This window comes from Chelmon rostratus, chromosome 7, assembly GCF_017976325.1.
Source record: "Chelmon rostratus isolate fCheRos1 chromosome 7, fCheRos1.pri, whole genome shotgun sequence".
Taxonomy (NCBI): Eukaryota; Metazoa; Chordata; class Actinopteri; order Chaetodontiformes; family Chaetodontidae; genus Chelmon; species Chelmon rostratus.
The window spans coordinates 11,908,836-11,931,196 of record NC_055664.1 but is presented as its reverse complement, the minus strand read 5'-3'; the positions used below and the strand labels follow the sequence as shown (position 1 = coordinate 11,931,196).

The 22,361-nt window shown below is 40.8% G+C and overlaps 1 protein-coding gene across 2 annotated transcripts; it reads right to left on the bottom strand.

The window, feature by feature from the left end:
- Window positions 1–77: 77 nt before the first annotated feature.
- Window positions 78–22,239, bottom strand: agfg1a (ArfGAP with FG repeats 1a). 2 transcript variants are annotated; one of them, XM_041941065.1, is made up of 13 exons: window positions 21,894–22,239; window positions 14,947–15,040; window positions 12,255–12,370; window positions 11,098–11,263; window positions 10,647–10,809; window positions 9,371–9,490; window positions 5,728–5,943; window positions 4,891–5,074; window positions 4,202–4,281; window positions 3,632–3,748; window positions 1,903–2,055; window positions 1,568–1,662; window positions 79–1,245 (listed from the first exon to the last, which is right to left on the bottom strand). In XM_041941065.1, the coding sequence occupies exons 1-13, from the start codon at window positions 22,058–22,060 to the stop codon at window positions 1,186–1,188; spliced, it is 1,731 nt and encodes a 576-aa protein (XP_041796999.1). In that variant the 5' UTR covers window positions 22,061–22,239; the 3' UTR covers window positions 79–1,185. The 2 variants fall into 2 exon arrangements, with proteins under 2 accessions (XP_041797000.1, XP_041796999.1); XM_041941066.1 differs by lacking the exon at window positions 5,728–5,943 and having other exon boundaries at window positions 78–1,245.
- Between the last annotated feature and the right edge of the window lie 122 nt (window positions 22,240–22,361).

The window sequence follows — 22,361 nt, the reverse complement described above, 5'->3', positions numbered from 1 at the left end:
ACTAAACATGTGCAGGTGGGTTATAAATTTCATCCACTCCTCAGGTGCATATAATAGCACACACTGACCTCAAAGTGACACTGTGATAAGTTTATGCTTCACATTGGTATCAAAAGTAGCTTGGCATAGAGTCAAACTTCTTTCGTCATTTTATTCTTTCAAGCCACCTGCAGCTGGTCTTCTCTCTAAAAATGTCAAATTTTGACATTTTTTGCAGTCTGCTTCTACCACTTGTAGCTTTGGACCTGTTTACTTACTTTTGGTCCCCACTTTTTAAAAAGTACAAAAAAAAGCTTCAAATTATTGACTGCAACACCATGGATATAAATCTTTTTTTTATACAAAACAAACATACAAGATTTTCATACATCCATAGAAATGAATGGTTTGGTCATTTCGTCTTACTTAAAATTCATTTTAATATATATACTGTATATATTTACATATTAACTTAAAATTCTCTAATACCCAATGTAAGTGGTTTTCAGCTCATCAGCCATTCCCGTTTCCCCTTTATGGATTGTGGTTGACTGTATTTCAGAAGTGTTGTGACCCGGGCGTCTGTCAGCAGGGCAGGGGATGGCAGAGAAACGAGTCCCCTGCCCGTCCCTGATGCAGCAGTCACTCCTCCTTTCACCGCTCGCCAACAGAATAGGATTTTTGTCTTTAGTGAGAGCAGTTAACCTAAAAGGATCCTGCACAAATAAAACAGTTTGGTTTTTCACAAATACAGTAAGTGGCAGTACCCATTAGCTTTTCCAAGCAACAGTTCTCTCTTAACAAATCTTGTGTGTTAGATACAAATACTGATATGCACAAAGAGCTAATTTCCTAAAAGAGAAATATTTACAGAATTGCAGCATAATGAATGGGATACACTGTATGCAATAACTTAGTTTTCAGCCAGTTTGATTATACATTGTGGTTCAGTAGAGGCCAGTTCACAGGTTAAATAGAGAAGAGGGGGTTCAACCTCTCCCTCTGCACACACCACTTTGTTTTGTAGCCATAGACAGTGTCAGCCTGACTGTCTGTCATATTGTTCCATCTCTCACAAACTGCGATAGAAAATACAAATCCTTACAAACATTGTGTTTTTTTTAAAGCTACTTGTGAAACAAAACAGTGCAATAGGTGCAAGCGCGCCAGTTGTTGACCCTGTAGTGGAGCTGATTGGATGGAAGGCTATAAGAAGGGATTTGTTGAGGAGCCTCCTGCTGGATATTGTGCAGATGGACCCGCACCCTGGAAGGAAACAGGGATACAAAAACACATGATCAGAAAAGCACTATTTAGTACTACTTAGCATTGAGAGGAGGGTAAAAATAAATTCCCTGTTAATGTAAAATGATCACGTTTAGCTTTTCATTTTTTTTTCTTCTTTTTCTTTTATTGTAACTGAAACAATAGTGGCACTGTAATCCATGGTCTACTCAAGTGAACTAAAAAGGAGGAATAAGGTGACTGCCTAACCTCTAGTAACACTAATCTTGGCTCATGGTACTGAAGCCCTTTCATTCTTCTATGTAAAACACAGGAAATCATGCCATGTAGCTGCCTTACTAACCAGGAAAGGGTTGCTAGAGACCATAGGTCCAGCCATCGCCTGCCCAAAAGGCGTCACAACCGGCTTGGCCTGACCAAAGGCTGGAAAACCTCCACCTGAAAGACATATATTGTCATTTAGGAGATGCGATGGAATACAAATTAATTATAGTAACAATAAATCAAGAGGGACGTCTTTGCTCATGTGCAACAGACTGATTCCAATCTGACAATTTGAAAGGATGTTGAGTGCAACAATGTGACGACTGCTAAGGCTGACACACGTGAAATACTGAATTTCAGCAGATATTAATGCAGATATGTCTACATCTACATGATCTACACACGGACACACACCGTTGGGTTGCTGGGGATACGCAGGAGGATGAGGGAAGGGAGCCTGGCCAGGAAAGGATTGCTGGAAGGTTCCACTAAAGCTGGTGGGGAGGTTGTAGGTTGCAGCGTTTCCAAATCCAGCTGGCATACTCATGGAACCTGTGCCGAATGACACTGCAACAGAGCAGGACAGCAGCTGGTTAAAGAAGCCTGTGCATGACATCTATCAGCATAGGACAAAACAGCCTATTGCTTCATTTTATTTTCAAAATTATGAGATTATTAAGAGTTTTACAGCAGATCACACATGCACCTATAAAATGCTACATTACACAGGAGCTGGCACACATCAGCAGAAAAAAAAACTATTATTAACAGCAGTTTGTTATAAAGCAGTATGAATTTAAATGAGTGAGAGGATTGACAACTAGGGATTACAGAACAGTCAACGAGAAAACAACAGAAAAAAAAGACACATTGCTACACTGAATTAAGAAATAGAAATATATCAATGACACTATGCAGTTAGTTTGGTCACCGATCCTTTAATCGGCAAATTACTGCAAATGTGATTCTGTAATCCATAGTGTGACTCCCGATGCCAAACACTGCCGATATAACTTTTCCCCTTCGAGATCTCTCACAGTGTATGTATTTGTACAATTTAAACACATGCAAATCTCGATTATGGTTGTCTACACACAAGCCTTAAGGAAAAGAGAGGCCATCTGGCAACTGAGCAATCCAATATCTGGTAGAAACACTTCATTCAATTCCCATTAAACAGTGGATTGAGTGTTTAAGACTTGAGGAGTTTATTCATTGAATGAAGCATTTTATGACACTACCAACCTGATGAATGACGAGGTCATTCTTTGTGCACATTTCAGGGCAATAATTTAATGTCTTCAAAAAGGAGAAAACTTCTGCTTCTTGTCAACTAATAAAAGGAAAATGTTGAGGAAGCCATTAGGAACCCAGTAGAAGGTGCACTGCCCTCCTTCAAGATAAACGAAACAACAATCATGCCATTTTTATGACATGACTCTTATCACTCTCTTCATTCTCAATGCTAAATCCATGGGTACATTGATTTCCACCTCAGGCTCAACATATTCCATTCTCTCCTACTTACTGTACATTTAGTCACACCCCTGTTTCAATTCATTTGTACCTCTCCAACATTTTCCTGATAGATTTGCTAGAGGAGCAAGAACGCACTGCCAGAGATGCAGGATAGCAGAAGGGAAACAGGGAGCACAAGGGAACCTACCAAAGGCGGGAGGACAACCCTGCCCATGAAGAACCCTCATCAAGCCTGTCCAGCATGGTAAGAGCAATCAGACGGACAACTGAGTCTCAATTTCTGCATCTTACCGCCTCTTGCACACAACGGTAAATGGCAACGGCAGTCCTGCTACCCATTTCCTCAGTGAACAAAATTGCTGTTCAGCATTTTTTCATGTTATTGTTTTTACTTATTCTACTTCCCTGATTGGTTGCCTCTGTGTCTGGCGGCGTGGTCAGAGGCTTATTCACTGCTGAGGCAGCCTGGGCAAAGGTTACCACTTTGGATGTACAAGGACATCCAACAAATAATACATTTCCTCTACGATAACACATCTGCATTTTGTCCCCCACATAAAAGGTTATTTATCTGCTCTATGGCACTCACTGAGCAAGCTGATTGGGTGGTACATTACATGAGCTACCCATTCACAAACCCACACAAACATACACAGACACGCACCTGCTGCTGCTGCCGCCGCCGCCGCCATGTTTGCTGCTCTGCCGTTGCTCTGGAACGGGTTGGTGGGAGCTGCTGCTGGGGCGACTCCAGCAGCTACAAACGGATTAGTTGACTGAGCTGTAGGAGAGAGGTATGAAGTCACCAAACACGAGTGCAGAGTGTGACGCAGAGCAATTAAGTTCATTAAAACGTGGAGGATGCCCCTTTTCAACATTGAAAACAGTGATCTCCCCAGCTCCCACTTTAAATCTCTGGAACACAAATGATCTGCTTTTCAACATTAGCGTCCTGCAACCAAAACTCATCAAGGCTCAATACCTGGTCTTGAGACCATGAAGATTTGTGCAGAGTCCAACGCAGCAAGATGATAAAGACTCCAAAAAAAAAAACTGCAGCAGCCTTGTAGTACACACAGTCCACACAATTACCAGTGAGGCAATGTTGGCTAAAAATAGGGTTGTCCCTTGTTTGCAACATTACTTTTGAGTTTCTAACTCTTAAAAATCAAAGATAACAATCATTTCAAATTGTTAGCACAATTAGCACAATCCATCAGAAAACGTCACTCACGTCCAAAACCTTGAGCCATGCCAGGCAGGGCCTGCTGTGCTTGTGCTGTCGACACCCCAGTCTCTGGGCCAAACATACCCCTGCAGTGAAAGGAAGTCAATACATGAGCTTATCAGGAAAGCCAGCAAGGAAGTGTGGAGAGTGTGGTAACTGTATTTCCATTTTCCATTTACATTTTTGAATCCTGTACTCTACAGTTCAAGAACATTTAGTCATCAGAAAGAGTGTCTAATCATGTGATGGATGGATAAAATTTCAACAATTCAATAATATTCAAAATGTAACGGATATCAATGGATTTGATGTAACATGATTGCATTGCATGCACGATTTTTTAACGAAAGGGATCTTCTGCAGGACAGCCTCCATATGCCGCTTGAACACGCTGGGTAAATGGGTCTGACGGAGGCTACTCTCATGTTCAGGTGATGCTCTTCCTTGTTTACAAAGCTTTTCAATTATTTCCAACAGAATATTTGACACCACACACACAGCCACAAAGTCTTCTATCAACTTGCGTCATGCATCGGCTGATGTGGCTGTACATCTGGGCTGTGACATGACTTTTTTTTTACTCTCAATGTCTTCTGCAGTGTGGAAATCATAGGGCACTAGATAATAAACAGTCATTTAGCCACTGATTTAGACTTTTGGGACCCACTATAGCAGGTGTGTGTTTAGTGTCTCACCCTTGTGAGGTGCTGGTGGTGTTGTAAACACTAGTGGCAGGTGCTGAGGAGCTGAAAACAGTATCAAGCTCAGCCAGAGCAGCATAGCGGTCCCCCCCTGCTGGCACTGCTGGCTGCTTCGGAGGCAAACCACCCACTCCTGCTGCTGCCGCGGCTGAGCTCACCCCGCCAGGAATACCCCCTCCTGGAACAGAAGCACATGACAGCAGAGCCGGGTTCAATCCACCTTGACCCAACTAATCCAGGAGGAAAATTCAAGTTTCAAAGACACAAATAAAAAGGTCCAGAGATAGCTGCCATAATCAACCTATTAAAAATGATGGGGAATAAATGTTCAATCATTAGGAAAATTTCCATTTTCTAGCACAGAAATACAGTTTGTAATACAAACAAAATAAGTACCAACCCAGTACAATTCACAGATGCTCGAGTGCCAGAATTCTGACCGTGTGACGCTAAAACTCTCCAATGAAACCAATACATGCAGAATTCTTTAAAGCAAGGAGGTATTTCCACCATGTGCAGTGGCCTGTCGTCGTTACACAGGCTGGTTCGGTAGCACTTAGATCAGGGAGCCGATTTAGAAAAAAGAAATGTCAAGGCCATCTCAAAATACATCCAAGCCTCAGCTAAGCCAAAAAATTGAATGATGTAAAATTAGAGGTTTGCTAGAAAATGTAAATCAGCCCTGTTTTGAGAGAAACTGTCTGTCCCTGCACTGGGAAGAAGACTCAACCTAACTTTTTTAGTTGTGTGAACTTCTTTCTTTTTTTTTTTTGGTCAACCTCTATCCCTACAATTGAGATCTATGAAACAGGCTAGACAGGAGAAGTTTACCTTGCTCTGTTTTGGCAGAGCTAAACACGTTATCCAGGTCAGCCAGGGCTGCGTATCTATCGGCAGGGACACTAGTACTCTGTACAGCGTCTCTGCCAGCTCCTGTGGAGTTACTCTGGGAGGTGGAACTGAAGGATCCAAAGTCAGCACTACACGATTTGGGGAAGTTGTCAAAATTTGCAAAATTGGCATTTGCTAGTCCCCCTGAGGCGCTACCTGCATGAAAGAGAGAGATTAAAAAGTCATAAGGGGGACCTCGATTGTTGGTTTTGTGCAACAGCATCAACAGGGTGGAGAGGGAGATAAGAAGCTCCATGGAGGATAAAGTTGGGTGGAGTCAGGCTGGGGCTGGGACACCTTCATTATCTATAGGACAGGTAGCAACACTTCTAACACATGTCCTCTGCAACACTGCACTATGCTGGCTCCATTAGCCTATGAACCTAAGGGATGCATAAAATGAGCATTTCTTTGTGTTAGAGGCACATGGTTTGCAGAACAGCACCTTTTTAGTGCCTTCTTTACAGCTCAGTTCAGCACCATACTGTGGATCAAGGGAGTCACAGACAAAACCAACCCAAAATGTATTAACAGTGCCATGGAAAATAACTTAGTTCAATGGAAAATATCTTCAGTCTGCCAACCACCCTGTAGGCATTTCTGAGCTCTGTAATGAGTAGATCGTCACTGTCAACCAGATCTAAGATTGTCACTAGGGAAACAAAAAACTATTACACATTAGTCATTGTTTTTTTTTAATACAAAACCAAAAAACAAAGAAAGCAGTGTACACCCTTTTTTCCTGCAAGAAACTTAGACCTTTACCACTGTTAATTCCTATATGTATCATTTGTTTTACACTAAAAGGTTATGTTTAACAACCATGCCAACTGTAATGTGTCAAAGAGGTTTGACAGATGAAAATTCAATTTCTGCTTCAGGGCAGATATTGTGATCAATTTCAGGACAGACTCTGGGTTTTTCCAACGTTCTGAGAACTCAGTTAGGAAAAAATGTTTTTTGGAACGCAGTAAAATGTGTGATACATCACAATATATCATGCTTAACACGGCACAGCAAAAAGATTTGGGATACTGAGCTAACTTGCACACAGCATAGTCTTTGTGATCTTGAAGGGGAGAGAAGGCAATTTTTAGTAATGACACGGAAGCCACCACACCAGTCAAATCTCAATGTTGTTTTTAGAACTTCCTTTAGCTCAGGGAAAGGGCAAACTGTTGAGGATCTGTCAAAAGCACAGGCACAATCTTGCATGCAACTGTTTAAACACTGTTCACAGGTTTATATCTGCAAATGGTAAATACCTTTTCAAGAAGTAGGATGCCCAGAAAACTTTCCATTAGCAGATATAAATCTTCTCTGAACAGTGGTCTAAAAGTGAACTGAAGTTGTTCACATGAACTTGAGAGCCTAGAGAATGCCAGGCACACCTGATATTGATTACGTGCTGTTTCCTCATGATGGGTTTAAAGCAAACCCAAAAGCTTGAAAGAGCAAATATTCCCAGGTCCTTTTCTGTAGTAACAGTAGAAATCATTGGGAGGTATATTTTTTCTTTTATTATTTATTATATTAACATTCTGGATTATGATTATGAACTTACTTATCATAAATAACTGATGGAATGGACTTTAAGCGTACAGTGTTCCTGTGTCTCCTTATTATTACGAATTACTAAACGACATGTTAAAAACAGTATACTGACTGTCAGATCTGAAGACTGTCTCTATTCTTTTTTTTTTTTTTTGCATTGTTCTCATGTCCTTCACAGCAACAATCAAAGCTTATTATTCCTGTTTCCAACCAGTGAGATTGTCAACAGTGCTTCAGAGCCACAAAAAAAGAGCTACATGCTGAGACACACATTACATCCAGAGAGAGGAGGATCAGAGTGACTACACATTAGAGACGGAGGAAAGGGTGAAAGCTGTTGAGAGGGCAAGCCCAGAGAGACTTACTGTGTGCACCCTGGCGAGGCAGAGCAGCGGCAAACTCACCCATACTGCGGCTGGATGAAAGCACAGTGAGCGCTGGCAGCCAAAAATCAAAGAAGGGGGGAGAAGTGGGGCAATGAGCAATGTAAGACAGGACGGAGAAACAAAAGAAAAGACGTCAACTAAACCAGAGGTAAAAATTAAAAAGCGTGAGGTCAAAGCAAATCAACTGCTGCTGAAGCAAGTGATGAAAAACACAAGACAGAATGGACAGCTTAGGCCGAATAGCACAGTCAGTCAGTGTCTGTGAGAAAGGGATTATCTTACAAAGCCACGAGAGAGGGGAGCTTTATTTATCCATCAAGCAATAGGCATACTAAAGAGATCAGTGTGCAGCTCAACATGAAGACAGCCATCAATGTAAACCTCCAGCAGGGGGCACTGTAGCACACAACATTTTTCTGGGACTAGGGGGTGGTGGCTTAATTTTGTGTTTATGTACAGAGTCACCATTTTTGTGGAGTATGAGAGAGTGCTCAGGTAAAAGGCCAGTCTGCCACTTACTGCTGAGTAAATACATGTGTAGATAAATACACAAATAATAAATATTGTGTTTTACATAATGTACAGTATTTTGCACGTTATGTAAAACTGCATGAAGGGCTCTGAGGGAACTATGAACCAAAGTTACAAGCATAGGTCAGATGAGGTCAACAGTATTAATCTATTATATATTTTAAGACCATAATATGCCACATTAAAATGCCATCTTTTAGAGCCCGACATAGATAGACTAAATCACACTGTGCAAATTCCACAGTGTGCATGTATTTATACTAATGTTAAACCCAGAAATAAATCATGAATCATTCTTACAGGTACATAGACAGTGTGGTTACAGTACTACAGCAGTAATACATCTTTTGTTTTGCACGTCCTATAGCACTATAATCATCTTTCCCTATTTTATGGTACTTTTGTCTCTGGAAAAACAAGATGGATTAAAAATATTGTATAGTCAAGATATATCAGTCATATCGCCAAACACTCTCTTTTACACCTTACAACCATCACTTACTTTTGAAAAATGGGTGTATTGTTGATTTTCACACCACTGGGTAACCTGTGTGAACCTAGTGGTTATCATTGTAAAATGAAGCTTTTAAAGTAGGTCAAACAGAGATATGCTAAAAGTGGTGCATGGAATGAATGCTTCCAGTGTGTCTGCACTGGTGTGCACAGTGCTTCATGCTCTGTGTCCTCTGACCTAGGGCACATACCATGTAAACATAATGTCACGTATTCAACTGTAACCAAGGACAATTAGTTGGACTGTTTTCAAAAGATTTTACTTAAATTCTCAGTCATATAAGTTAATTTGAACTACTGAAATTTAATGTAATGCAACCATTTCGTGAGTTCTTTCAAATTTGACACAGATGAATGGACACTGGACATATGGAAAGGTTTGGGGAAGCAAAGGATATGCGTTACAACAGTTAAAACACAAATGACAACAAAATTGGTAACCTCACAAAAACATGTCTGACAATCTGCTGCATCTATATAGGTTGTTTGTGGGAAGTCTTTATATACATTCTCAATACGTGTATTTGCATAATTATCCAAGCTAATGTCTTCATGTGTGTGTGATGTGGATTTTGTCCAGTGAAGAGAACTTGCTCTACCTGTATTTGAGGGATGGAATGGGGCTTGGGGTGCGGAGGGGAAACCACCTGTCGACCCAGAAGTGCTCCCGAATGCATCAAAATTTGCAAAGTCTGCATTTGCGTTGGCATTCTGTGCCGCTGGAGGTGGTGTCAGGATGAGGTTCAGACAGGTAGATGAACAAAAAAAATCCAATGAGTGGAAAACAATGGAGGGGATAATAACAGAATGGATACATACATACAATGATAAAAGGCACGGACTGCAAAACAAATACAACGGATTATGTGCTAAATATGAAAGATAATCACGGAGTGGCTTCACATAACAATAAAATGCATAGCAGCTTAAAAAGCGGGCAAAATAGTTTGATGTCCACAGCACATGTACGTGCATGAGTAGCACTACACACATCATCAATCTCAGAGGTGTACATCTGTGCTCATGTTTGCAATGTGGAGATGTGCGGATGTCACTTTAGTCACTGCATTAAGGGTGAGTCTTCATGGCTCTTTGCGGGGGGAAATGAGAGGATATTATCCTCCATGGGAAGCAAACACTAATAGCCCAATGTTATCGACATTAGTAACCATGGAGATGTGTCTATTTATTTATTGCACCTCTGGTACTCTTTCATAATGTATGGCTATGTTTTGCAATCAAGGAGGCACATTGCTGCTGACATTTAACAGATTCTGCATGACCCTGAACTTCTGCCACAGTCCTTAAGAGGTGGTAATTAGAATGCAACATCAATCAACGTGCAGCTGACTCTTAAAAACACCTAAACTATTTTACATGGCTGTAACATTACTAGACATCAGTCATTCGTCATACTGTTCTCCACAAAAAGAAGTACACATGCCTACACGCACGTGACAAATTTTGATTTGTTTCAGCAGAAATTTATCACATTTTTCCTCTAAATAATCAGGTCACCATGAACACATTTTTAAGAAGAGACCTGACCAAAACTGTGGAATGAAAACATGCATGCACTCAGCCCTCTGATCTGATGCTCCCGGTCCTGTGAAACAATGTGACCAAGAAACTTCCACATGTAAAGGACAACATTATCATGACTGGAGCTGTTGCTCATTTCCTGCATTCCCTTACTGCTTTATGTCTCAGCAGATCACTTTCCTGTGTTTATATCATGTTGAAATTTTTATTATTTTTCTGTCTCGTCAGCTGGCAAAATTCCCTGCACAGCGTTAAAAATCGAACATAAAAGATCATGTTCCCAAATGTTTTTGCCATAAGTATATCTCAATCATTTATTTGTCTGTTTCTTACTTGTGTGGCTGTTGAAATGTGCAAAGTTAGCAAAACCGGAGCTGGTGCCTGCATTCATGTTGGGCGGGGCAGCGAAGATGTCTCCACCCAAGTCATTGAGAAGGTCAAACCTCTTGTCATGGAACTGTTGCTGATGGGTTTGTCCACGGCTCACCACTGGAGACTGATCAAGAGAAGAGATGGATTTGAAAAAACAGCAGGTATGTGTTGGTCAGCATGCATAAATATATGTCTATGAGTCCTTGAATAACCTTAACACAAAGACTGAGGAAGACAAGAAATAAGTATTTGAAATAGCCACATTTTAATGTTAAAACAGTATCTTTAATTGTTTTGAATCGTCATACTTATTTTGTAGGACGTCATTTGATAAATCTTACAAGCCCTTGATGGGTGAGCCAAAATTTCTACATCATCATTTGTACTTGTGTGTGCACAAAATAAATCTCACCTGATTAGGTGGGGTGTTCTTGTTAAGATGTAAGGAGGGGGCCGACTCCCCCAGCAGGGATTTGAGTGGTCTAACCTCTGGGGTGCTGCTGGTGCTGCTGTTTGAGGAGCCAGAGATGGAAGCATGGACGGATGCCACTACCTTGGCCTGCTCAGGAGGTACGTACCTAGAAAACAGTTCACATTACATTCATTACATCACACTAGATACCAAGCAGCTGCCAAAATAAATCATAAAAATAGGAAAAAAAAGTTTATCACAATGCAATGTCAAATACTTGCATGATTTATCTCTCCAAATGCTAGTAGCTGATTGGAAAATCGAATAATATTTCAGATAAACTACCATAATCTAGGGTTGTCAAAATAGTGGTATTGTAGCCTTCTGGCAAAACTAATGTGCAAATCCAAATGTGATAACAGGGAATGTTTATTTGGGTGCACATGTGATTCACAGCTAGCAGACAAGGCAGACAAGACAGTGGAACCATGACTGGTGTGTGTACTTGTGTCCTGGAGGAGAGGCCTGAGTGAGAATGCCTGTCTGCAGCAAATGGTGGCATGTTGAGACATGCACTGCTCATAGCACTCATTTTGGTCAGACTTTTAGAGAGAGATTAAGAGACGACAGAAGCACTATTACCTAAAATTGTAAATGTAATGATCTAATGGTTGACTCTTAGCTGTAAATGATACGCTATGGAAACTTCATTAACTGCACAAACCAACAGTCTCACAAAATTAATAATGACACTGCTGACCGACTTTGCAAATATCAATATGACATGCACTTGTTCGGCTAGGTCTGCCATGAGTTTTATTTGTCTGAAATACCTGCTCTCATTAGTTATCACACTCAACGGTCACAATACACCAATGCTATGCAAACAACTATGCTAAACCTCATGCATACAGCCTATAACCTCATGGAACAACTAGATCTTGCACATAAAGCAGCTTGACTGTACTGACCTACATTCTGTGCATTTAAAGAAGGTTATCTGGTGGCTTGCTCAAGGCTAACTGCTATGAGCTGCCTATGAGACATTCCAAGCCAGAGAGAAGAAAAAACGCAAAGAAAACCGACATGTCGGCGCAGTGCACATTGCCAGAGGATTGTTCATATCTTTGCACTGCTGGCTTGTAAACCTGACTTACCATCTCTTCTTCTCATATTTATCTTGAAGGAACTCCTTGACTTTCTGTGGTTCTCTGAAGTCTGGTATCGAGGAGGTTCTGTCATCATAAAGGCCAAGCCAGATCTGCTTACACACCTGGAACAGAGTAACAGAGCAGCATTTTGGGTGGAACGTGTCTGTGGTGCACAGAGCTAAAAATGAGTGCAAGGCTCGTCAACCTTTATAACTGGCCGTTACATTGTTAAACCCAAGTGAAATAGTGGTACAAGGAAATGAAAATATAAGCCACTGGCAAACAGTGATGATTTGGTTAATCACCCTAAAGCCGTTAAGTGCAGGTCAAGTTCAAAAGTGCATTTACCAATGTTTTAGAGTGATTTGTCATGTTTGGAGTGGAGGAGTCAAACATGAGTTGGCCCCATCTTTGGAAACACAGGTTGTACTCAGTTGCTGGGTGAAAAATGAGTCTAAGTCTCACCTTTCTCTGACCTTGGGTTTTTGCTAGCATTTCTTAACTATTTGCCTAATCCTGTAAAGAGAGATTTATAGGCTTCATGCTGCATTGTAGATGAGGCAATGATGCTGGAAGAGTCAGCATGGCTCTTACGTCGTGTAAACACTACTGCTGCTGTCATTTCCTTGGGTAGCTTTTGCGCATGTGCGTGCACACTCCCTCTTTCTAAACTGTTGGAGTTTGATACTGTGGCTGTTGAAAATATACGGTGCACCGTTTTTTAAATAATTTTTGTCTGTGTCTAAGTGCTCTCTGCAGAAAGAAAAAATAACAACTTGAAGGCAGTAGTATTTATACAGCAGCCTTGAAGGATATATGCATCAGCTCCAACCTTGAGTCTCCTGCCCGTCTGCCTGGCCTGCCACTTTGCTACAGCTTTTAATAGGCTGTGCTTCCCAGGTGGCATTGTTCTATTTCATACTCGGTTCACCAGAAAAGGCTGTTGAGTGATGATGCACTTTGGTTCCTTTGTGCAGCACAAAAGTGTGGCGCTACTCTATCTGATCATGATGGACGGGTGAGAGTTGACGAATTTGAATGACAGATGTTTCATTGAGACTCTCACCTCTAACTATTTACAATTTTTTACATTTTATTTATCCATTTATTCTATTAGTACTTTGCAATATAGTTGAAAATGCTACCACAAAGATTCCATATGATGTCATTTCTGTTAAATGTTTCTAACTACAAGAACGAGGCTAGTCATACTGCATTTGCCCTAATAAATTGCAATGTAAAACTGTAAGGGATACAGATACTGTAGGTCATTGAAACAAATACAGTAATCCCTCGCTATATCGCGCTTCACTTATCGCGGCTTCGCGGATTTTTTTTACAGTGTTTTTTTTTTTTTACAGCGCTTTGAAGGTGACATGTCCGTTTATAAAAATCTTCTTGCTCAGAAAAAGAAAGAGTGCCGACAACTACCCATAACTATGTTCTTCTCTCGGGCAAAGACTCCTGCGCAGCCTTCAGTAGAAAAAGACGCTACAGCGCAGCGGAGTCAGGACGAAGAGGCACAGCTGGATGGACTGTGAAATACGCGAGTGACAATATTTCCTGTTTTGTATCATAGTTTTTGTTAAAAAAAAAACGTTAATATTTGCATTTATTAAACGCATTTTAGGCGTGAAAACAAGTTTTGGCGTTATGTTTCATTCTATAGTACAATATTGCATTGTAAAATAATAGTAAAAATGAAGATATATCTACTTCGCGGATTTCACTTATCGCGGGTTATTTTTGGAACGTAACCCCCGCGATAAACGAGGGATTACTGTATAAGGCAAATCTTGCAAAAAAAAAAAAAAAAAAAAGTTGACTGTTTGCACTGTTCAAAACTAAGCATGTTTCAATATAATGCATGAAATACTTGCATGAAAGAATAACTGGGTCATTGAAATTTACTGCACCTTTTATGGCAAAGCTCAGTTTGGAACAGATCAACAGCCTGGATATATCATCATCTCATGAACTTGTTATGGCTAACATGTGAGCAAACAACTGCCTCCTTTCGTATCCAGTAGATGCAGAACATCATAATGATCGTGACAAAATCCTCTTTTCTGGTCACCTCCACATTGTCACATAACATTCACTGGCCTTCCTGTGCAAGTTCGTCTCCACCAGCTCCTGTGGAAATATCAGGGTCTTGTTCGGCTTTCTTCACCAGCTCATTGCTAACTGTGTTTGTCTGCTGTTTGAGCTGCGCGGGTAGTGTAGAATGTTTATTTGTTTGTCTGGTAGAAACAGGTGAGTGGGGGAAAAAAACTCAACAAAAAGGTTGATGAGAACTGTGAAGCTCAAATAGCAAGATTTTGGGTGGTAAAACCAAACCAAAAAACTAAAGGCAGCTAAACCTCTCTGTCGAGCTGCAGGGTTGCACGACAACTGTGAGGGACCCTCTTTAACATTACACATAATTATTAGATTCAAAATTAATATAAAGGAGTGATTAATATAGCTTTAAAATAGATTTTCATGCACGTTTGTTGAATTAGGGCAGCTACACAATCTATAATGACAAAAAACATACTCTGAATATAATAGGCGGACAGCAAATTCAGGAAAAAACAGTGTTGGTATAATAAAAAAAAAGCTCCACAGGCAGTATGTGAAAGCAAACCCTCAAAAGGGTGGCAAAGTCAACCTCATCCTTAACAACTGTGAAAGGGCAGACAGTCGCCATGCCTACCTCATTGCCATGTTTCTGTAGGAACTCGATTTCCTGTTGCGTGAAGGTTGTCATGGAGATGGACTTGACTCTGTGAGGTGGATTCAGTCCTCGTCTGTTGGTGGACAAATGAAAACAGGGGTCAATTTAATTTGAAGACAGTATACATGACAACTTCATCTGGACAAACTCCAGCTCCCACCTCTCAGGAACGGGCCATTTAATTACAAGCTGACTGGTTGGTGTGCGTAACTGGGGCGAGGAAGACAGCATTACAGAGAGATATGACAGAGCCAAATAACTACAGAGACAAATACTGACAGAAGGAGAAAGGGTGTAGGGCAGAACAAAGGAATAGAGTGAGACTCTCCCAGAACTGCGGTTGTCAGCGAGTAAAAGAACGAGCAATCTTCCTTAATATAGAAAGTTCCATTATGGAGTGACACCCATTAGCCCACACAAGCCTTGCTAATTTTCCAGAGAAGGTCACAGCTCATGCCACTATGGCCTAAATTAAAAATGCCTGGTAACTGTAATGGTTGAAAAGAGCCATCATTAGGCTTTTATATTAAGCTCCAGGGCTGCTTGCCTCTGTGTTTTTTTCCTGGACCAACTAGTAAGTGAAAACTGATGTAGTGCTAGCTCCAAGGTCACCACCTGTTTTGTCTGTGAAAGTGACTAATCAGCATTTAGCATGCAAGCAGGATGTTTTATCTGTGACCAGAGTGTAACTGCTGAGCCATACAGTCACTAGAAGAAGGAAAAGACAACCTATTGCTGTACAATTTATATACAGTTGTGTCTGAGAGCTTCCTATATTAACTTGTTGCTAAACAGTATTACAATCAGTCTTAGAGAGTGTGTTTAACCATTAACCAATAAAAGTCATAAATATATCCATCAGCCTGTGAAAAAACAACACACACAGTGATTAAAAAGTTTTATAGTAGCTTAAGTGCTTATCAGTCAGTGGAATTAACAAGACTCATCAGTCAAATGCCATCAAGATACCTTTAATGTAATCCTTCAAACTGGCTGCAAAAGCATGGCAGCAGTACAAAGTTGCATTCCTCAATCAGTGTCTGCAGTGTATTCATTTATCCACTGTACTGAAGTGTACCCAAAAGCATTTTGACAGAACTCATAGCCAATAAACAATCAATGTTATTACACATAAAAGTCCTAATAAAGTACACTACACATAACCAAATACAACCCACTTCGACACCTGTGATTACTGGTGGTAACTGCAAGTGCAGTTTAATAGTATACTTGGGTCCCAAAATTCTGAAGGCAAAACTTTCTCTCAAAGTTTGTCTAAACTATTTGACTTTTTTTGCCATGTTTGAACAAGCAGCTGTTTCCTTGCCCATTCTTAAATACCTTCACACCACCATGACATTATAAGGTTTACCGCACCCTTGGCCCTTCTTCAAGGCACCCCAGGGTACCGAAGCACCCACTTAAGGAACTACGGAATGAGATCCACTGTGACACAATTACAAACACAATGTTATACACAAAGAGGATTCAGATCCTAAAGGCAGTGAAACATGAGACAAGACTGTTGAATTATTCACTGCTGTAACCCCTCACAGAACTTGTTCTCATCTCCTCCCATTCTTTACACATCCACCAATCAGCTGATTTTTCCACGAAAGTGTTAGTAACAACATGTGTTTATAACAGTTATGTCTGAAGTGGAATAAAGTAGCCACAAATTACTATACACTGTAGTTGTGTAAATTCACATTCAAGAACATGAGACTGAAAGCAGATGTATACAATGACAAGAGCCACCAAGCTTCTGTTAGAAAGCTGTCCATATGCCCTTAAACATGGAGTAGATCCATGGCACCAGGGCTATTTCTAGGGGTAACACTTTATCAACATACGCCCAGTTGTGTCATATTGGTCACACTTTCTGGGAAGACAGTCGAGGCCGAAATAATACCACAACCCTAACAGAAAACACCTTAATACAACTGCTACATTTTAACATTTACAGGATAAAACTGTCAATGTTGGGGCTTTGACACCGTTGGAAGAACAGGCTTGTTACGATTAATCTAATCTATAAAAAAAAAGGTTATCAATAAACTTACCTGTTGCAGCCCTAGCTGGACTAATGTAAAGTTCTTACAGTTTTCGGACAAAACAGTCAGAGGCAAGTTCATCAAAAGGAAAAAACAAAGAACTTGTGTCAGAAGAAAATGTATCTTTAGGAAAACATAGGATAGAATGTGTGAGTGTATTTGAGCTTTAATGGGTTTTCAGCACCCTTAGGTTGGTGACTGATCAGATCCCAGTCTCGTGAAGATGAAACTAGGTCAGATACAGGAAGAAAGCTCTATGACCCTTATGCTGTAAATATGTCAGCAGCATCTCAACCCAGTTATCCAGCCGAGGAAGTCTGATACTGGTTATTTTGTTTTTCGCTAATTTACTTAATTTTATTTAACTGTGTCAATTAGGGGAATGCAAAGGCAGGAACATCATATAATCAGGGTCGTCTTACACCCAGGCTGTGGTGCACAATACTTTTCTTTACATTTAATTATTCATTTAGTTTACCTTTTTGACCTCATGACATCCACATTGCACATACAGACATCAAATACGTTAAGGATTACACATCCCTTTTGGTTTCATACAACACATACATATTGATTTAGCTTAAGTTGACAGTACAGTGGTTTCTATTTGCAGCGCGCACATTTAGTTAGCTTCTGTACAGTCACATTTCACTTTGTCTATTTAGTTTTTCTTAAGTTCTAATGGTTTATTTTTTTGAGTTACCAGTGTTGAGGGTCTCGCTGCTGCTGGAGGGGCATCAGGCCAGACCTGAGCAAAAGGCACGACTGCTGGAGCAGACCTGTTAAATGCAGGAAGTGGCCAATTGGGCTACACCAAGTACCTGCAGCATCCAGGTGGGATTTTCGAATGTTTAGTTAAGGATTTTCTTCGTTTCTTCAAATTATAGTAGAGCCTTTGGTGTTTTTGTTTCGATTAATTATCAATATAGCCTTACTGACAGACAAGTTGTTCTGTTGTGTTTTATTTGTAGTCTAATTTGTAGTGTTTGTTTTTTGTTATCCCCTTCATTTCACAATGGTCTGATCAGCCACTATATATGTTCCCCTTTGTGTGCAGTTCGAGAGATCTATTATGTGTGTTAGGTATCTTCTTGTGTTGGTTAGGTCAGTTAGGTCTATTTTGTCTATTTTGTCTTTATTATGTTAGTTTGGTCTGTTCAGTTCTATTCAGTTAAGTTCTGTTCAGTTGACCTCTTTTATGGGCCCAGAACTTTATGTATTGACTTCATTTTCTTGTAAATAAATCCTTTTTTTTTTTTTTTTGGAAATCCACCTATGTCTCCTCATGCTTGCCTGCTTGGTCCCTCACAAGCTGTCAGGTGATTCCTGTGTTCTGGATTCCAGTCTGGTACTGAGCCCAGTGACACAATGTTATGGCCCTACAGTAACACACACCCCTAATTTCTGCTGGACAAAGTAACCAGTGTTCAGTTACAGTAGGGTTATATCTATAGGGAGAATTAAATAACGGTGGCAATTATCAATTGTCTGTAACACAAAAGATTGATGATTCAATTAAAGCACTACTCTGCCCTCGTGACAAAGTTCACCTATTTTCATATCATGTCTACTTGGCACAGTCTATCAGAGAATAGTATCACATATTGCACAGTAAAATAATTATGATCTGTTCCCTACTGTACATCAGACCAGCTCAGCCGGGAAAACTAAGCTCATTTGCATACTGTAACCGCTCTAGGGTGAGAAAAACTGGCAATGTTAAGTCTCAGCAGAGGAGAGGCAATGCTGATGTAAGTCTCTACAAGTAGGATTTTTTTTCCACCTTCTTCAACAATTTTGTTAAGTACATTTTATCCCAAAAAATGTCAATTCTTTTTTTCATGGGTCACTATCCAAGCCAATGGCATTTCAGCCAAATTACACCATCACTAACTCCACAGACACAGCACCTTTTTCAGAAAACAGATATCGGGGCAAGGGAAACCAATCCAAACCAAAGATGCTCAGTTGTAAAGTTGCATCTGTCAGCTTGCCGTTGATTTAATATTATTCAAGACATTTGGTGTCAGTGACACTTCCCCAACTCGGTCATGCTCTGGTCACTGTTGAGCCCTGCTTACTCAGAAAAAAAAACATAGGCCAAGTGGGGTTACTTCCTGCCATGAGCAATTCTCCAGAAGGAGACATTGAGAGTGGTGTTCCTCCTGGGAACGCCTCCACCTTCATAAGGAATGTGTTTACATAGTGGATTCCAACTCTGCCCATTAAACAACCACAGCTATGGGGGAGACAGTTGTTATGCAGTAGGTAGTCGTGCCCCTGCTATCACCTCTAAACAATTAAACACTGTTACTGCCCAAACTGCAAATGGAAAAGAAAAAGGCAAACAACTTCCCTGATTGCCTCAGCAGTGTCTCTACCTGTCAAATGTACTGTTGAAAAACTCAGTTTGATCCAGCAACATAATCTCTCAGGGTAAATACATCATGTATACACAGATAATTATTTGTGTTGACAGGTTTTGCTTTGCTTTCCTTAAAGAGGACAAAATAAAGCTAAGGCTACTTTTATTCATAGCAGTCATAGTGGGTAGTCAAGACAGTAAGCAAAACATTACATCAAGCCTGAGCACAAATCTCTAGGCGCTCTCTCTCACAATTGCCTCTCTAGAATTTAAAGGAAAGACAGAGGCAGACAGTGACCTCTCTGCCACTTCCTGTGGCACATATAACAGCACATGCTGCTGATGTAGCAGCACGGTGGGGCCATACCACTTCCTGAGCCTACAATCACACCAGGCTTCCTGCATACATCAGACAGACATCAATCCTTTCAGATCCACACTATTCTGCTGGGTAGATTTTTCCACTGAAATTCCACACAACATGTTTTGTCTTGATGAAAAGTGAGTGAGAAAGGTAGCAGAAGAGAAAGAGGAGGAATTGTAGTTTGAGCTATAAAAGGACTCAACTCACATCACAGACTTTAATCGCATAGTGTGTGCAGATGGGAAGTTCACAGTGGAGCTCCTGCTGCAGACCAACTGGTGAAGTGACATAGAGGGCAAACTCAGGCCCAAAGCAAACACACCATTAATCTCATTCTTTTCAATGCTACGGTAAATAACCTTCATGTTCAAAGTGGAGACAGCTAACACAGTCTGCACAGATTAAGGTCACAAAACCTAGTCAAACAAGGGCTGTATCTTAGCCAAAGTCTGAGGGACAAACAGTATAAAATTGTGTTAAAGACAGAAGAAAGAAAGAAGCCATCTAATAAAACTAAAAGGTCATCAGTGGGGATTTACTGAGCCACAAATAATTTCATTTTCCACTGCAGGATTATTAGAATAATCATTATTCACACATGGAAAATGGCCGGGTAATTTCCATAAAGCATTAAGAAGGCCCACTGCAGGCTGCTGACAGTGTGAATGAGCAGAACAGGATGGACGAATGAACATCTTATTGAATTACCTGCTAATGGCCCACTGCCAATTTACTCGTCTCAAATGTTTTCACTTACAAGGGCTTAAGATAAGTAAACATAATTTGTATGTTTACAAAAAGCAAGGCAAACTATTTGGAGGCAAAGATGGGATTTGATGGGAAAGACAGGACCATGATTCTTTATTTAACAATGTTGAGACAAAACCATACCTATATTTTTCTTCAGAGGAAAGTGATTATGAGCAGATCTGTACGCAATATAGATTAAAATAAAGGCCAATACTTCCATCATGTTGTCTGTCAATCTGTCACTTACTGTGCAACACTCAGAACCCTTGGAGACTCATGTGATAAATTGTCATTACTGTATTACACCACTTTGGATTTCTATCTAAATGTGGCCAGCATCGCAGATACCCACAAAGCAAAACCTTTTTAACATGCAACATCTGACATCTGAATTGAGGTGCGATATCTTTAGCTGAGTAAGAAGAAATGGAATGCTTCACTAATCCCAAATCACAAGCTACAGATGCTTGGTTACACAACCACACAGCAGAGCTTTAAGGCAGACAAACGCTATCTAAAGTCATAACACCCGGCTACACTGAAACTATTAATGCTGCGGATAGCTTTCTTTTTTCTCTCTTGTATTTAAGATGGAAGGGGAACTACTCACATGAGTGAATTCGCACTGAATAATTTGGTCAGCCGATTGTCGTAAGAGTGAAAGTCTTGCTAGTATTTAGACAGTGCACATCTGTTAGAGAGTAGCGGGCTACTTTAAAATCTGTAGCAAAAATAGATGACTGGACTTAATACTATAACTGATGGTGACATGAATAACGGCATTGCGTTTTCAGTCGCATCTCAAAATGATGTGGCTTTCCTTCGCCCAGGTGTCTACCAACATTTAACAAAGAAAATACTTTGTCATAACTACCTGCACGGTTTTATGGAAAATAATAACAAAAAGCTACATAATACAAATTCTTAGAACATGAAACCTCGACCGACATACTATTTAAATATGTCATGTGTATTTGGCATAACGCTACCATAACCAAATCAGCTAGCCGCTAGCTAAGTTACAAGGTGGTGCTTCCAAGCGTTGCAAGCAACTGGTAGGAGCAGCTGGCTACTGGCTTAACTGTAGACCTAGCTTGCAAGTGTCAGACAAATTCAATGGTTAGCACTGGAAGCTAAAATTAGCTAGCATCTAGGGGTGGCTGCTACGTTAGCTTGCTGTGCGGAACATTGACACCTCTAAGTACCCCGCCCAACACAGCTCGACAAGACAATGTCAACAGCTAAACTCACACTGACACAACTGGATACCTATCTAACGTTAGCTAAGTTAGCGCTATTAGGCATAGGTTGCCGTGTGTAGCTAAGGCGTACCAAGCGTTATATCGTGTGCGCCACATCTAAGCTAAAGGTCACTCAGTAACTTTAAACTTACAGGATGCCAGAGCATGAGGTACATACGAAGGAGCCCACAGTCATATTGGCATAGGTTGGGCCGCGCTGGTCGCAGTCAAAGCACTTTCTGTTGGGAGGCAAACTCGTCATTTCTCTCAGCATCTTCAGGTGTTTCTCCTCTTGTTTTCGTTTCGCACTCGCCGCCATGGTAAGGGATGCACAGCAGGATTAAATAAAACCGGGGGAGACTGGAGGGTCAGCTACAACTAAAACAAAGAGCTGTGCTTTTTCACGGTTGCCTACCCGTGCTAGAGACAGAGAGGGAATGGGTAGGTGGCTCCGTTGTCAGGGGGGGCCTCGCGTCTCCTCGAACAAGGAGTTTGAGGCGTTGGATCGCTCTCACTAACGGAACAAGAGGCTTACTGCCGTCGACTTCCGCCTTCGTTTAAGTCCCGTTAGACTATGCCGCCTCTTTTTGGGTCAGGGCCAAATGTGAGTCTCTTCAGTT

Excerpts from the sequence above, each read along its gene's own strand:
- agfg1a (XM_041941065.1), bottom strand. The coding sequence starts at position 22,060 with ATGGCGGCGAGTGCGAAACGAAAACAAGAGGAGAAACACCTGAAGATG. Across the intron at positions 5,075-5,727 it reads CTCTGCCAAAACAGAGCAAG|GAGGGGGTATTCCTGGCGGG; the intron begins GTAAACTTCTCC and ends CTTCTGTTCCAG. Across the intron at positions 4,282-4,890 it reads ACCACCAGCACCTCACAAGG|GGGTATGTTTGGCCCAGAGA; the intron begins GTGAGACACTAA and ends CTTTCACTGCAG.